The 14,976-nt window shown below is 43.8% G+C and overlaps 2 protein-coding genes across 3 annotated transcripts in view; one reads left to right on the forward strand and one right to left on the reverse strand.

Moving 5' to 3' along the window:
• Positions 1-2,827, forward strand: part of sult1st6 (sulfotransferase family 1, cytosolic sulfotransferase 6) — an 11,813-nt gene extending 8,986 nt beyond the window's left edge. The window contains exons 5-7 of the mRNA XM_008301308.1: positions 482-576; positions 1,086-1,266; positions 2,178-2,827. Coding sequence (XP_008299530.1) covers positions 482-576; positions 1,086-1,266; positions 2,178-2,290 — 389 coding nt within the window. The 3' untranslated portion in view covers positions 2,291-2,827. The remainder of the gene's footprint in view (positions 1-481; positions 577-1,085; positions 1,267-2,177) is intronic.
• A 61-nt stretch (positions 2,828-2,888) lies between these two features.
• atp2a1l (ATPase sarcoplasmic/endoplasmic reticulum Ca2+ transporting 1, like) lies at positions 2,889-14,053 on the reverse strand. 2 transcript variants are annotated; one of them, XM_008301307.1, is made up of 24 exons: positions 13,771-14,053; positions 12,791-12,808; positions 12,440-12,522; positions 11,204-11,308; positions 10,156-10,294; positions 9,377-9,457; positions 9,203-9,288; positions 8,805-9,102; positions 8,540-8,706; positions 8,367-8,455; positions 8,164-8,266; positions 7,936-8,067; positions 7,646-7,762; positions 7,324-7,542; positions 7,109-7,220; positions 6,350-6,573; positions 6,025-6,245; positions 5,726-5,928; positions 5,551-5,636; positions 5,340-5,473; positions 5,109-5,226; positions 4,849-4,966; positions 4,493-4,538; positions 2,889-3,216 (listed from the first exon to the last, which is right to left on the reverse strand). In XM_008301307.1, the coding sequence occupies exons 1-23, from the start codon at positions 13,886-13,888 to the stop codon at positions 4,534-4,536; spliced, it is 2,976 nt and encodes a 991-aa protein (XP_008299529.1). In that variant the 5' UTR covers positions 13,889-14,053; the 3' UTR covers positions 2,889-3,216; positions 4,493-4,533. The 2 variants fall into 2 exon arrangements, with proteins under 2 accessions (XP_008299529.1, XP_008299528.1); XM_008301306.1 differs by lacking the exon at positions 4,493-4,538.
• Positions 14,054-14,976: the final 923 nt, after the last annotated feature.

The raw sequence follows: 14,976 nt of genomic DNA on the forward strand, positions 1-14,976 counted from the left end.
CTTGTAGGAGACGAGGCTCCAACAAACACAACTCCAAATGAATACGAGCTTGCTTCATATTGGTAAATGTGTTGCCACACCAAGTTTGGCAACTAAAACGTGGTGACATGTGTCCTCAGCTTGCTTCTACTTCTACAACGTGCTGAGTCATTACTACGGGTTGTTGCAGTAATCCATGGAGTCAACAGTTGTATATATTTACAAGTTGTTAATAAGTGATTTGTCCAGATTCCCTGCAGCCCTAAAAGCAAAGAGGTTCAGCTTCTCATTAGTAAAATCTTCCTGGCAAATTTAAGTGCTCATTAAAAAAATCTAATGTGCTGCTGGAGGAGGATAAACATCATTGTTCCCAGCTTGGCAACCCAAAGGTTAATGATCTGTAGCTGAAATACAAACCAAAGTAAAGATCAGAAGGTGGAAGCCGTGTACTCTAACATTTTCCCTCACAGCAGCTTGAATGACTCCTGCTGTGTCTCTGCAGTGTCATGGGGCTCCTGGTATGATCATGTGAAAGATTTCTGGGAGGAGAGAGAGAAGAGGAACATACTTTACCTCTTCTACGAGGACATGAAAGAGGTACGTACAACACATGAGCCCAGATTAACCCAAGCATGTCGTAAAAGTTGTATCAGTAATGAATTAAGACCAAACGTTTTAACTTCTACTATTTCCCCAACAACGAAAATTATTCACAAAATAACAAATATAATAGGAAATGAAACAAGTGCCTGTGCACATTTTGTAATCGGTCCTCATGGCTACGCTTGAAAAACAAAATCTCTTCTTTCCAGCAGCAACATTGGACAAAACAATCTGATTCTGCTGGCAAAATCCTGTACATGCAAATGGAGAGTTTCAAAAAATTTGAAGCATATAAACAACAAATGGGCCGTCTTTTTAAAAAATCTTTGAAACACATCATTAGTAAAAATGAATTAAAGCTGCTTGACTACATTTGATGTGATCGCTTCGTTCACTTTTACTTAATTTACGTAGCAGCATTTGTGGCGGTTGTGTTCTCAGTTTTATAATACTGATATGGAGTGTTGCTTCAGCTGTTTGAACATTTGTTTTTCCTCCTCCAGAATCCTCGGCGTGAAGTGGAGCGCATCATGAGGTACCTGGATTTGTCGTGCTCTGATGAAGTCATCGACCGAATTGTGGACCTCACGTCCTTTAAGAAAATGAAGGACAACCCGATGGCCAACTACTCCTGCGTCCCGTTGCCTGTTTTTGATACAAGCATCTCTCCCTTCATGAGAAAAGGTGCATCAATCAGCACTCAAAATGTTTATATTGATCTGTCGACCTGTGGACTTGCAGTCCCCAAAGCCTCAGGGTTACTATTTACGATGAGCGATTAAAGTTGAAGCAAGAAACAGCATATCTGAGTGCAGACAAACAGTTCAAAGCAGATTTCTCTTTCCACTGACAGAGAGGGCAGAGTTTGAGTTTGATGATGCTGTCAAATTGAAAGACCGTGATCTTGAATCTCAGATACACCAGACAGAGGCCGAGACAAAAATCTGTTCACATAATAATGTCAGGCAGTCAAATCAACCTGTTTCTCATCATTAACACATCAGTAAAAGCTCGTCAACAACAGGACTCACTACTACGTTGTTGTATCAAGACATGGCGTCTGAAATGTGCTTCAGCGTGGTGCAATGTCGCCCCCTAGAGCTTTTCTGAAGCTTTTGCCTTAACTTGTATTTTCTTTAACTTCATGCTCAGAATAACTAAAGCTACTAATCAATAACTGATAAATTAGAACTTATTTTGATCATTTTGTCATATTTTCATGGATTATTCGAGCAAAAATGCCTCAACTTTGCTGTTGCAGCTCCTCAAATGTAAAGATTTACAGCTTTTCATGCACTTCGTGGTTGTAATTTGAACGTCTTTAAATTTTACTATTTTTAGTCCACAAAAAGCAATTTCAAGATGTCAGCTTAGACTTTTGGATGTAGTCGGGGAAACTTCTATCACTGTTTTCTGATATTTCATCAAGCAAACATTTAAACAGGCGAAGCAACAAAAGGAAAATGATCCTAAGTTGCACCTCTAATATTCAACCACAGAAGCTTTAGGAAAACAGAGAGCTGACTTCTGTATGTAGCTTTTGATCCATTCCTCTAACATCATTGCCTTCTCTTCTGCATTTTCTTTTTGTACAGGTGAAGTAGGTGATTGGAAAAACCATTTCACACCCGAGCAATCGAAGATGTTCGACGAAGATTATGAGAAGCAAATGAAGGGCTTCAACATACCCTTCAGGACCCTCATCTAATGGATTTTGGGATTTTCCAAATTCCTTCTGCAAACCAAAGATCGATGAACTGACACTGTGCAGCACTCGAGCGACACCGACAGAAAGTTTGCCACGAGCTAAAAACCAAAATGTACAATGAATATTCAACTGGTTTGATTGGCTTGTCATGTGCGGGAGGTAAACGCTGTAATCACTGCACCGAATGACGCGTCTACAGAGAGGAAATCATCCAAATATCTGCATTAAAGGATCAATAAAAATGTGCTCCACAATATGAGTACATGAGTTTTTAATCACTTTATTGCAGCTTGTCACGTAAACAATATATAAGACCAAAAGTGTTGTGACTGAGTGGACATGCCCATTTTATGTCATGAGACCTCCAACAGAGTCCGCTGACTGCATGGTGCCTATGGAGAGCGCTGGCAGCTGGAGGCTGGTTTTTCTGCCCATATGAAGTCATTTTGCAACCCTACACCACACTGTACAGAGCCCAGCTAAAGCAGGGAGGCTGCGCGAGACACGAGCAACAAAGACTAGAATCAAAATAAAGAGCTGGAAAGTCAATCATATGAAAATGGACAGAGGACACAAAAACACAACAGCTGAGAATATCCAAGGTTAACAAAAAAATCACCTTTAATACATACTTTATTTCTTAGAATAAAATCTTAAATATTTGAATACTTTATCAGCAGGGATACTTCCCTTCATTTGAATTCAATCTCCTTCCTTATATGGAGGCTATTTTTTATGTTGACTTTTTATTAAAATGACTTTTATTGTTTTTTTTGTACATTTTCTTGTGTTTTCTTCTCTTTCTTCTATTGGATGGCTCACTATGGCTCCCCTCTTTGGTTGTGATCTTTCTCTCTCTCTTCTCCGCCTCTTTCTCCTCAACCCTTAAGATCCTCTTCTTCTACATCTCTATTTAGCTTCTGTACCTGGGAAAGAGAAACAGGTGAATCAGAGACGGAAAAGGCTTTTGGACACATCATTTGGCGGACAGTAGACACTGACATGACGACCCTCTGGACAAATGAAGGAACAACACTTGACAAACGTATATTCTTTGCTGAGTCAAAACTTTGAAAAATTCTTCCCAAATGTAACTAACATCAGGCAGAAAGCATGATGGAATTTGTAAGAGAACCTCTTAACATCAAAGACAACTAAAAAAGTGAACAAACTATCTCTGAGCTTCAGCCACTTCTTTTCTCTGAAAGCCCAAAGTAGTTCAGTCAGTCGAGGAACAATTCAAACCATTTAAAGTGATTTAGTTTTTCAATAAATGTTATAAGCAGGTTGCCAATAAAATTAGACCCAGTGGTTAAAATCACTAAATGGGACAAACTGTGCTCAACTGACTCCTAAAGCAAAAACCAAAAGGCTTTAAAATAGGAAAAAAAAAATCAAGCAAATGTAGCCTCACAAGGCATAAAATCGAACCACAAAGAACATGTAAGCTCCAAAGAAGAAAAATATCTTTTCATGTGTCAGATATGGACATGAAGAGCATTGCAATCTAATCAAAAAAATAACAAAACAATCAACACTTTATGAAATAAACATGTAGTAAATGGTTTATAACATATTGTAACGTAGATATCGATAAATGTAAGAAAAGTGTTTCATCGTGTATTTGCCAACATACGTTCTGTGTTGTGTCTATTGTGTCATATCATTATTTATTATCTGCTTGTGTACCAGGATGCTCACATTTACAGTTTGTAACACTTGAAGAGACATCATTTTATCTATCAACTATACTAGAAAGTGTTATAAACCATTTATTAAATGTTTATAAAGGCACTTCTACAAACCTGATGCCAGAACAGGCATCGATCACACTCCAACCACGGACATAAACATTTAAACAGACGCACCGTGAGGCTAACGCTGACAGCAGCTACTCAGAGGTGACTGAGTCGACTTGCCAGAAATAGAAATAACAATAAACGAAAGACGGAGCTCGACGTAGAACATCACCTACAGGCAGCAGCGCTCAGGGATCTCCCCATACAGGAGTCATCTCTCCACTCTCAAATTGTCAAAACTTTAAAATTCGTTTTCCTGTGATGTCCTTAAGTTGTAGGGAGACCCCAGAATTCCACGTCAACATGAGTCTAACAACAGGTAGACGACAAAAAAACACAAACATACACACAAACGGTAGATACGCCGTGATAGCCACTAGCAGCAGTGGGAGCTGGGGAATACCTTGCTTTAGTTACAGGCTAATGGTGGTTGGTTGATTGCATTTAGTCTGGAAATCACAAAAAGGGGTTAAGTGAGTTAATGATGGATGAAGAGAAGTGACAACAAGTGATAACAAAGATTAAAACGTTAAACCTATGATGGATTTATGGGTGGAGATGATGTAATGAAAATTAAATGACAAACAAGATGAAGATGAACTTTTTAAAATATTAATAAATCCATTGTAAAAATAAAAATGACAATAATAATCAATGAATCACTGAGTAGAGTTAAAATGGATATCTGCTATTATATTAAACGTCTTAGTTTTTTTTTAATATGTTAGAGTGGATGGAGACAAATGCAAGGCTACTTACTCTCAACGTAGTTGCGGGCGAGGAACTTCAGCACCTCATCAATTAAGATGACGGGGAAGGAAAGCTTCAGGACCACGATCCACTGCTCTACGCTCAGATGGGTCAACTTGAAGATCATCTGGGGAGCAAAAGAAAGGAGGTGAGAACTGGTGGAAACTCGCAAAGGAGAGCAATTTGAACAACTCGCAGAGGACAAAGCTGCGAGATTTACACCCCTAGCTGTTAAATCAAGCTGTAGAAAGAGGGAATGTCTGACTCACGGGCAGAGGGTCAACATAGATGATCATGAAGTGCAGGGACATGGACAGGGTCATGGCGGCAAGCAGCCAGAAGTTGCTCCATGGGGGCATGCGCACCAGAGACTGGTTCTCAGACAAGCTTGAAAAAGAAAAGGAATTATGAGAACATATGTCTGTGTTGCATGACAGAAACAACGTTATTAAGTGTATCATCAAAAGCACATCCCCATTCAAACACATGTGAAGCTGTACCTGTTGAGAGCGTTGCACATCTCAATGGTGACCAGCACAGACAGAGCCATGGTCATGGGAGGAGAAGCCTCAAAGATCTCGCAGTCGATGCCGGCGAAGTCCTCGTTCTCATCGTGGCACTGCATGAAGTGGGACTGCACAGAGGAGAAGTGATGTTAGGAAGTGTCTGCATCACAGTGTCTGTGGAAGGCAGCATGAAGCAGTCACTTACCAGCTGGTAGTAGCTGACATTGGGACCAGTTACATCGTACAGGAACCACCAAGCAGCACCGCCAACAGTGGCAGCACCGACGTATCCTGTGAAGGTGAGAGAACACTGTCAGTGTAGGTACGTGTTTTCTTAAATTCAAATGAAACCCACACAAAGTCTCTGTCGTCCTACTTACCACCAATAGCCATGTATCTGAAGAACAGCCAGCCAGAGATCAGAGGCTCCTTGGGGGAACGTGGGGGCTTGCCCATGATGTCCAGATCGGGGGGGTTGAAGCCCAGGGCGGTGGCGGGCAGACCGTCAGTGACCAGGTTGACCCACAGCAGCTGGACGGGGATCAGAGCCTCAGGCAGACCCAGAGCAGCGGTCAGGAAGATACTGAGGGGGTGAAAAAGGAAATAAAACTGAGGTTAGCCGGTGACAGACAGAAAGATGGCATTTATATGTTCACCGTGTTGTCCTCAGGCCGCTTACCAGACGACCTCACCGACGTTGGAGGAGATGAGGTAGCGGATGAACTGCTTCATGTTGTTGTAGATAGCTCTGCCCTCCTCAACAGCAGCCACAATGGAAGAGAAGTTGTCGTCAGCCAGGACCATCTCAGAGGCAGACTTGGCAACGGCAGTGCCAGAGCCCATGGCGATGCCGATCTCGGCCTTCTTCAGGGCAGGGGCATCGTTCACACCATCACCAGTCTGGGATTGGAGGGGAAGGAGATTGAACAGTTGAACTACTGTAACTACACAGGGACTGTGTCTGTATCAAGTTGAAGGTATATCCTTGACTGCTGGGCTCTTACCATAGCAGTAATGTCATCGTAACCCTGCAGGAACTCAACAATCTTGGACTTGTGGGATGGCTCCACACGGGCAAAGCAGCAGGCCCTACGCACAGCCTCAGACTGCTCGTGGGAAGGCAGATCGTCAAACTCACGTCCAGTGTAGGCCTTGCCCTCAACATCCTCATCCTCACCGAAGATGCCAATACGACGGCAGATAGCGATGGCAGTTCCCTTGTTGTCACCTGACATGTAGAGAAGGAGACGTTTGGTGAAAAGTTGTTAAAGTTTCTGAGGTGTCAAACAAACATTTTACCATAAACTGCTGGAGAACACACAACACTGTATATAGTTTTAACAGACACACAACCCATGACCAGAATTTGCTCATAAAAAAGGTAATTCTGTGATGCAAGATATTCCGTCTACAGCACACTGTAATTTCTGTAAAGCTAAAGTAGAAAACATTCCAGTAAACTGGCAAATTGCTTTTTAAAAGGAAGGAATTTAATGCACAGTATGTTTTATTTACTCTTTTAATGATTAAATATTTTCAATTTTGATTTTACTTTCAAAACTTTACAGGATCACACTTTTGTTTTCCTTTAACAGAAAACTCAAATCAGCAATTATTTCTAAAAAATATTAATAAAAAATGCTGCATAATTAAAGTTTTAAACATTCAGTCCTGTTTAAACTCAGTAGATCTTGATTCGGTTACAACGGAGGACATCAAAGCACAATTCCAAATCACGAATTCGACCCATCTGTAATACTAACCAGTGATCATAATGACACGGATTCCAGCAGCCCTGCACAGCTCAATGGAGCCAGTGACCTCCTTACGAGGGGGATCCAGCATACCAACACAGCCAACGAAGGTCAGGTCCATCTGAGGAGCAAAGTGTGAATGGGTCAGTCCAAGTTGTCACATGTAGTTAAAGTTCTATCAACATATTTCAACGTCTAGTCAAATCAGGTTGTTGTGTTCTCACCTCGTAATCGGCGAACTTGGTTGAGTCCTCGAGGTTCATCTCCTCCAGCTTCAGGGGGGTGTCACGGGTGGCCAGGGCCAGGCAACGCAGGGTGTCACGGCCGGTACCCCAGTCTCTGATAACAGCCATGATCTTCTCCTTGATGGCGTTGGTCAGGGGAACGCGGGTGGTGCCAACACGCACATATGCGCACCTGTCAATCACACCCTCGGGGGCACCCTGCAGAGAGAACAGGACGATTATTTCGTGTTGTGGTGAATGCAGCATCATCGGAGTGCTGGTTTTGCCAAAAGTCGTGACAAGGAGGAAAGAGGAAACGGACCTTCACGAACATCTTGGCACCACCATCACCCTTAGCGGGAGTGCAGTACACGGACATGGACTTCCTGTCACGGGAGAACTCCAGGGTGAAGTTCTTCTTCATGAGCTGCTTGACCACCTGTTGGAGGACACAGAGAGATGAGCTTCACCCTCTAGCCACATGCGGATCCGAATAGAAGTGTAAAAACTCTACAAACTAAGACAAGTTCTCTGTGCTGGCTTTCAGTGGTTCACAATTAGCTGTAATAAAAACTTAAATGTAAATGCTGCACATGGTAAGAGTAAACTTACGGCGCAGCATGCGTTGGCTCTCTCAATCTTGGACAGGTTCTTCACGTTGGAGTTGAACACGTTCATCTTCTCAACCAGGCAGCTCAGGGCAGTCTCAGTGGCCTCACCAACCTTCTCATAGATCTTCTTGGACTGGACAAAAGAGAGGCGATGGAGAGAATTGGTCACACTGTGGAAGGTCATGACGTTTCAGTGTGACAAATAGACTGCATGACTTTGTGGTTTTACCTCGTTGTAGTCCAGAGAGGAGTCGTTGCACAGGGCGCAGATGGTAGCCAGCTCAACAAGGCCGTCGTATGCGCTGCAGTTGGTCTTGGCGCCTCCCTGGGAACTGAGAGGGATGAGGGGATTACAAAACATTTAGAAATGGTTTGTGTAAACTTTAATAGGCTACACTTAATGATGATACATGGCAATGGAAACCAACTTACACTTCGCCCTCGGGGGTGTATTTGGAGCCAGAGATGTCAAAGGCATCAAGGTCAACATGGTCGCCATCAACGGTCTTGATGATGAACATCTATAGAGGAAGAAACAAAGAGTTTTTATTGTGTCTCAAGGGGCTTATATCTGACGTACCCTCTCTTTAGGATTAAACACTGACCTTGGTCACACACATCTGGTTGGTGGTGAGGGTGCCAGTCTTATCGGAGCAGATGACAGAGGTGCAGCCCAGGGTCTCCACAGAGGGCAGGCTTCTGACGATGGCGTTCTTCTTGGCCATACGGCGGGTACCGAGAGCCAGACAGGTGGTGATGACAGCGGGCAGACCTGAAGCACATTGTTCAAAAATGTAAGTGTGATAAACAAGCAGCAAAGGTGAAACAAATATGGAGGTTTGCTGAGTAATTCACTGTCTGTCCCCTCACCCTCAGGGATGGCAGCCACAGCCAGAGCAACAGCGATCTTGAAGTAGTAGACGGCGCCGCGGATCCATGAGCCACCGTGGACGGGGTCGTTGAAGTGGCCGATGTTGATGGCCCAGACAGCAACACAGATCAGGGAAATAACCTTGGACAGCTGCTCGCCAAACTCGTCCAGCTTGGCCTGCAGAGGAGTCTTCTCCTGCTCGGTGGCAGCCATCTGGTCACGGATCTTGCCAATCTCAGTGGAGACTCCGGTGGCAATAGCCACACCAATGGCCTTGCCAGCAGCGATGTTGGTGCCCTACAGGGGAGAGAAAAAGAGAAAAGAAAACATGAAAATGAAGGAAGGAGCAAGAGGAAAAGCACTGAGGATAAATTATTGACAGCGGCAGGTTGCTTACAGAGAAAAGCATGTTCTTCTTGTCCTGGTTGACAGCTCTGGGGTCGGGAACAGCCTCAGTGTGCTTAATCACACTGACAGACTCACCTGAGACAGAAAACAGGCAATGAACTCAAAACTGCAGATTGAGATGGGACAGAAAAACAAGTATTGGTTGGTTTTCTTGACAGCTCACCAGTAAGGATGGACTGGTCAACACGCAGGGTGGTGGACTTGATGGACACAATTCTGATGTCAGCGGGGACTTTGTCACCAACTGTGGGAATCAGAGTGAAACCATCATTAACATTTACTGAACTGTCACAAAAGGTATACATATTTTGCCTAGAGACTCTTAAAAACAAGTTAAATACAGCCATGTTGATGTGGTGTTTTTGGTATTTAATCCTGGTGACTGTAATAGTGTCAAATTATTAAATGTAACATGTATTAAAATTCTAAAACTAAGTATTGGCCAACAATTAAAATTTAACTAAACCAAAAAAAGCACCAAATTCTTGGACAACTTGCCAAATTGAAAAACAAAAAGGATTTGATAATGATGCTGAACTTTAACTGGCACACACTTTGACCAATGAGAGTGCAGCACACATGGCAGAGGGCAGGACTGTGTGCTGGAGGCAACAAGTGTGCACTGACAAACGAACCGAAGTGGGTAATGGCAGGGAGTGGAGAAGAGGTGCGGCAGGTGCTGTGAGGATATTTATACTCATGATTCTGTTTTCCTCCAGTCAGCATGTTTTCACAGCAGCGCTACGCCGCCGAGCCTCACTCTCACTCTCGCTGCTTTAAAAAGAGCTTTGCCATCAACTTTTACCTGACACATACATCCTGAATTTGTGTCTGTCTTTCATTAACTAGACAGAAGTATCTCACTGGATGTATGGGTTCTACTTTTAAAGACAGTTAACACAGAGAGACTCCCAATAAAAAAAGATTTATGGGATTTCTTACCAGACACCTCGACAATGTCTCCAGGGACAATTTCTCTGGCCTTGATCCTCTGCACACTCTTTCTGTCAGAACGGTAAACCTTGCCCATCTCAGGCTCGTACTCCTTGAGGGCCTCGATGGCATCTTCAGCGTTACGCTCCTGTGGCAAACATAGACAAAAAAAAAAAAAGAAAAATTGTCATAAAACATGTCAAAGTCAGTAAACAGGATCTGCTAAAAGGAAAAAGAAAAACTGCAGAAACACACTGATAAAATCTTTGTGTCACGTTTGATTGTGATGAAGTGGACATGTGAATACTAAAGCGATGTCAACACGCCTGCTTATCTTTGCTTGGATGTAAACTATACTCATTCTGTCCTTGGTCCGGCACTGGCAATGTCCTCTAAGAGGCTTTGAGTCATTACGCACAGCAATTACAGAGCGGTACACAAGTTACTGATGACACATGAGTAGGTCACATCTGTTATCTGATGTGCACTAGTACATCTTAGGACACCATGGTAGAGATTCTTTCTTTTTCAAACACAGTTTTCTGTGTGGCGCATGGTGCATGTATGTATCGTCTAAAACAGGGCAACGACAGTGTATCTACTGTGTTCAGAGATAGTATTTGAAGCGATAACATTTGATCTGGGCTGCACAGCGTAGATCGTTTAATAGCATGTTGCTAAAGTCACTTGTTTAAATGAGAAACACAGCTGATTTCGACACTTGGCATGGATGTGATGAAAGCAATGTTCCCTCGCTGACTGATGCCTGACAGCAGTGCCAGTTCCTTATTGGCACACATGTAGCAGAGCGTGATTTGACACCTGCAGTCAAAACACACACTGGATATGATGTTTGCAACTGAAAGAATATTCATAAAATAATGTTGTATCATGTACGGGTTTTGCGAGCAAAGTTGTTTATTTAATATTTGCTCAACACCTAAACTATTTTGAGCCTAAAACTGAGAGCATTCCAGCAGAGCGACTGTGTCTGGGCAGAAAACACGGCAGTAATGGATACGTGCTGTTGCTCAACGTGCTGCTTCTTGTCACTCACCTGCCACACTCCAACAATGGCATTAGCGATGAGGATAAGAAGGATGACGAAGGGTTCCACGAAGGCGGTGACGGTTTCCTCACCTTCCTCAAACCAGGCCAGCACCTGAGGTCAGAACGGTAAAGAGCAAGTCAGCGTGGAGGAGACAGCAGCAGCAGCAGCAGCAGGATGCAAACATCTCTGAACGTCTGTACTGAATATGTCGTTAAGATGGGTTAAATATTTCATTGTTTCTGAATGAAAGGACCTTTAACAGGGACAGAAGCTTGTATACATTTCTGAATTTCTAGGCATTACAGAAGCTACTAAAACGGGTCGGTTACTTGGAGGAAATGTAGTTTTGAATGTGTTTACTGTGGGTTCATATATCAGCTTGATAATGCAAAAAATTAAAAAAAAGTATGATGATTTTAAATGCTTATCTACACAAACTTTCTTTTTTACTTTTAATTTTTCAAATCAGGTAGTAGTAGTTTAGCTTCCTGTGTAAACAGCTGTTATATTGATCCTATTTTTGTATGTCACAATACGATTACATAATTGTTATTAATCTGAGCTCAGTGTCCCATAGCTTCTTGCTCCTTCTGACTGCAGCCCTCTTTCTGAGGAGGCCCTTCGTTCCTTCCTTCTGGCCTGACCTTTCCCGAAGGATTCAGTTTCTCTCCTCAGCTTGGGGCTTTCTTAAAATAAACCCTTACCCCTTAGCCCCCCTATACTTTTCTGACCCCGTCTCTCACTTGCTCCTCAATATTCGCCTTCTAAGGCCATCATGACAGCTGCCTGAAGGGGTGAAAATTGGGCAGAGGAATTAATACACCACCTACAAGCCTTCGCAATCCTTCTCCCTGCTCTCAAGTTGTCCTCCTCAAAAATACATAGAGGGGTGGAGAAGTCGTCGTGGAGGATGAGATGTTGTCTTGACAAAGTGGCCGTGAAGTAATGATCCACTACAGCTAGCCTGTTTAGTGGGTTGGTTTGTGTGATGGGCTTTACATTAGATACTATTAATCATCTGTTTAAAGATTGATTTTGTCAAAACTGGGAAACAAACATAACTACAACTGATCTTGTCAATAAGAAAAGTAAGAAGTATGAATAACCTTTTCATGTTTCAAGGGTCACTTTGTGAAAACTGGTCCCACGTGACAGCGTCTTGTGGAATTTGTTGCCGGTGTTATGTGTCCTGCAAATCTTACTGACGTGAATGAAAACTAGTGCAAACACTTGTGTACTTACAAAAGAGATGCAGGCAGCCAGCAGCAGGATCCTGACAAGCAAGTCCTCAAACTGCTCAATGATCAGCTCCCAGATGCTCTTACCTGAGCGGCACAGAGACACACACACAGTTCAACAATTGTACAAACCACCAAATAATATTCAGATCAAATAGGAGTGTATGTGTCATATATTGTCAGTGACTGATGGTGTCCAGTGGTAAGAAGAATGTTATAGCTTGTGGGGGATTACACAATCAAGCCCCTCCGTGGAGGAGAGCCAGTTCAGAGTAATCATGATGGTCATCTTATCTGGGTCAAATCAGGTGTCTGGATGTTCCCATTTTGTAAACGGGGTTGTACAAACACTTACCCTCCTCAGCTGGCAGCTCTGGAGTCGGACGCACAAGTGAAGGAGGCGGAAGAGTGTGGAGCGAGAAAGACAGGAGAAAAAAAGATGGTTAGTCAAAGTGACTCATGTTCACACTTCAACAAAACTGAGAGATCAACGTATGTGTGTTCATGTGCGGTGATAACTGCCACCACAAGCTGACAGCTTTCTCATAATTCCATCTTTTCAAAATTCCCTTCATGTTTTACAAGTGATAACTTCAAGCTGTGTAGATGATTGGCAGGTTTTGTTTATTTTTTTACTAAAAAGCTTTTTAATTTGCAAAATTATCTTATAGGCCTTAAAACCTCCATAAAGTGGCTTCATTTTTCAAGCATGTTTGATGGCAGCTCACTAAAATGCTCCGAAGCGACATCACCGTAAATGCAAGAATCCTGCTGCTACAGTAACACTGATCCACTGCTATTTAATCCACCATTCCAGTGGTTATTGATTAGCAATCACAGTACAGATCATTTAGCCGTAAGCCATCTAAGGACCTCCCCATTTTACCCGGCCTAAAATTATCCACCTCTCCTGTTAGCGCCCGCCCCATATATCACCCAGGAAGCTTCTTGAGCCATCACCTGTCTCTCTCGCTCTCCAGTCATCTTCTTTGGCTATCTTTAAATAGCTCTTCAAAGCCCTCAAAGTCTCTGCTTCTCAATGTCTCTGCATTTCTACCAGCTGTTGCAACTCCTCTCTAAAAAAGCATCCCATGCAAAAACCCAACCCAGCCCAACTCAACAAAGTATGTCTGGAAACTGTCGACTAACGGAAGCATTTCCACAAACGATCTCGGCCAAAGTCGTTGTGCTTTGTGGAATATTCTGAATGCAAACACAGAGATGTTTCTTTGGCGGTCAAGTTTCTCTCTGCGGCCTATTTGCCAAACAGCTACTACATGAGTATTTCTTCTTTCAGTAGGCCTCCCACCCCATCCCCGATGCCCCCATCCTCACCATTGAAGCCATATTTGTCCAGGTTCTTCTTGAATTGGTCAGGAGACAGACCGGTGTTCTCGTTCACCCCGAAGTAAGCCAGGCATTCTGCCGGGAGCTTTGTGTGTGCGTTCTCCATCCTTTCTGGACAGATAAGGGATTGGCCGACTAACCGTGCCTATCCGCGCTCTTTTACTTCTTAGTTGTTCTCTGCAGTTTTTACCCTTGGTCCACCACCCTCACCTAGAAGTGTGGCACCCTCCAATTCAGGAGTGCTGTACTGACAGAAAGAGCGAATAAGCGCATACATTCTCAGGGTTTTATACCACCAAGAGGCTGGGGATTGGTGGACACCCCGCTGACCCACGCCTCCAAATTCCAGCATGGGCGGACGCGGTGGAGAGAGGGGGGTGAGGGTGGGGCTCGAGGTGGAGCAATGGGGAGGTGAGATGTTGGACTTGGACAGGAACTGGGGGACAAGGCTTGGATTTGGAAAGGGAGGTAACGCAGGAGAGCGATGGCGCGATGGGGGGGAGGAGAGGCGGGGTGGGGTGTACCGTGGATGAAAATGAGATCTGTTTTTGGAACATGCATGGTCAGTGGAATAAGACGAAGGGAGAAGGTGAGAGAGTGAGACAGGAGATCATCCAGAGGGGTGGAGGAGGGGGGTGCATTGACTGACGGCTCAACTGGTTTCTGCTGAGGAAGGTGGCCGAGCCAGAGAGAGTGAGGAGAGAGCCGCCGCAAGGAGGGAGATGGGAGACGAATAATTCAGAATTGTTTGTCACTTTCACACCAGAATGTGGTTCCACATGTTGCCACATTGACACATGAGCTCCTCCATCACTGGGAACAACATCAGAACTTTGAGCACCAGAGCTGCATCCTCTACTGCACCCGACATGTGTCCGTGTTGTTTAAGTTTCACAGACACAATAACCACTTGTAACACCAGAGACGCTCATAGTTAAGTAAGACATGGAAATGATAGAGGAAAGAGGAAATCGAGCGTGTAATAGAGGAATGATCACTGCAGGACAGGAATGCCAAGAGGACAGCCAGAGTGTCATCCTATCACACCACAGAGGAGAAGCCCCGGCTGTGGATACAGGAGGATCAGGTTTTACTTCTCTTTTTTTATGAGGAGGGGAAGGCAGCAGCAGGGAGGTTTGGTTCAGCTGAAGTCGATGCAGGACAGATGATCCCGGCACTATTCAGTGAGGCACA

The sequence above is a fragment of the Stegastes partitus genome, unplaced genomic scaffold, assembly GCF_000690725.1.
Source record: "Stegastes partitus isolate 25-593 unplaced genomic scaffold, Stegastes_partitus-1.0.2 Scaffold1656, whole genome shotgun sequence".
NCBI lineage: Eukaryota > Metazoa > Chordata > Actinopteri > Pomacentridae > Stegastes > Stegastes partitus.

Bases quoted from the DNA above. Each gene is read 5' to 3' on its own strand.
- atp2a1l (XM_008301306.1), bottom strand. From the start codon at position 13,888: ATGGAGAACGCACACACAAAGCTCCCGGCAGAATGCCTGGCTTACTTC. The intron at 9,458-10,155 runs GTAAGAAATCCC...TGATTCCCACAG, and splicing joins AGACATTGTCGAGGTGTCTG to TTGGTGACAAAGTCCCCGCT. The intron at 5,929-6,024 runs GTAAGCGGCCTG...TCACCCCCTCAG, and splicing joins AACGTCGGTGAGGTCGTCTG to TATCTTCCTGACCGCTGCTC.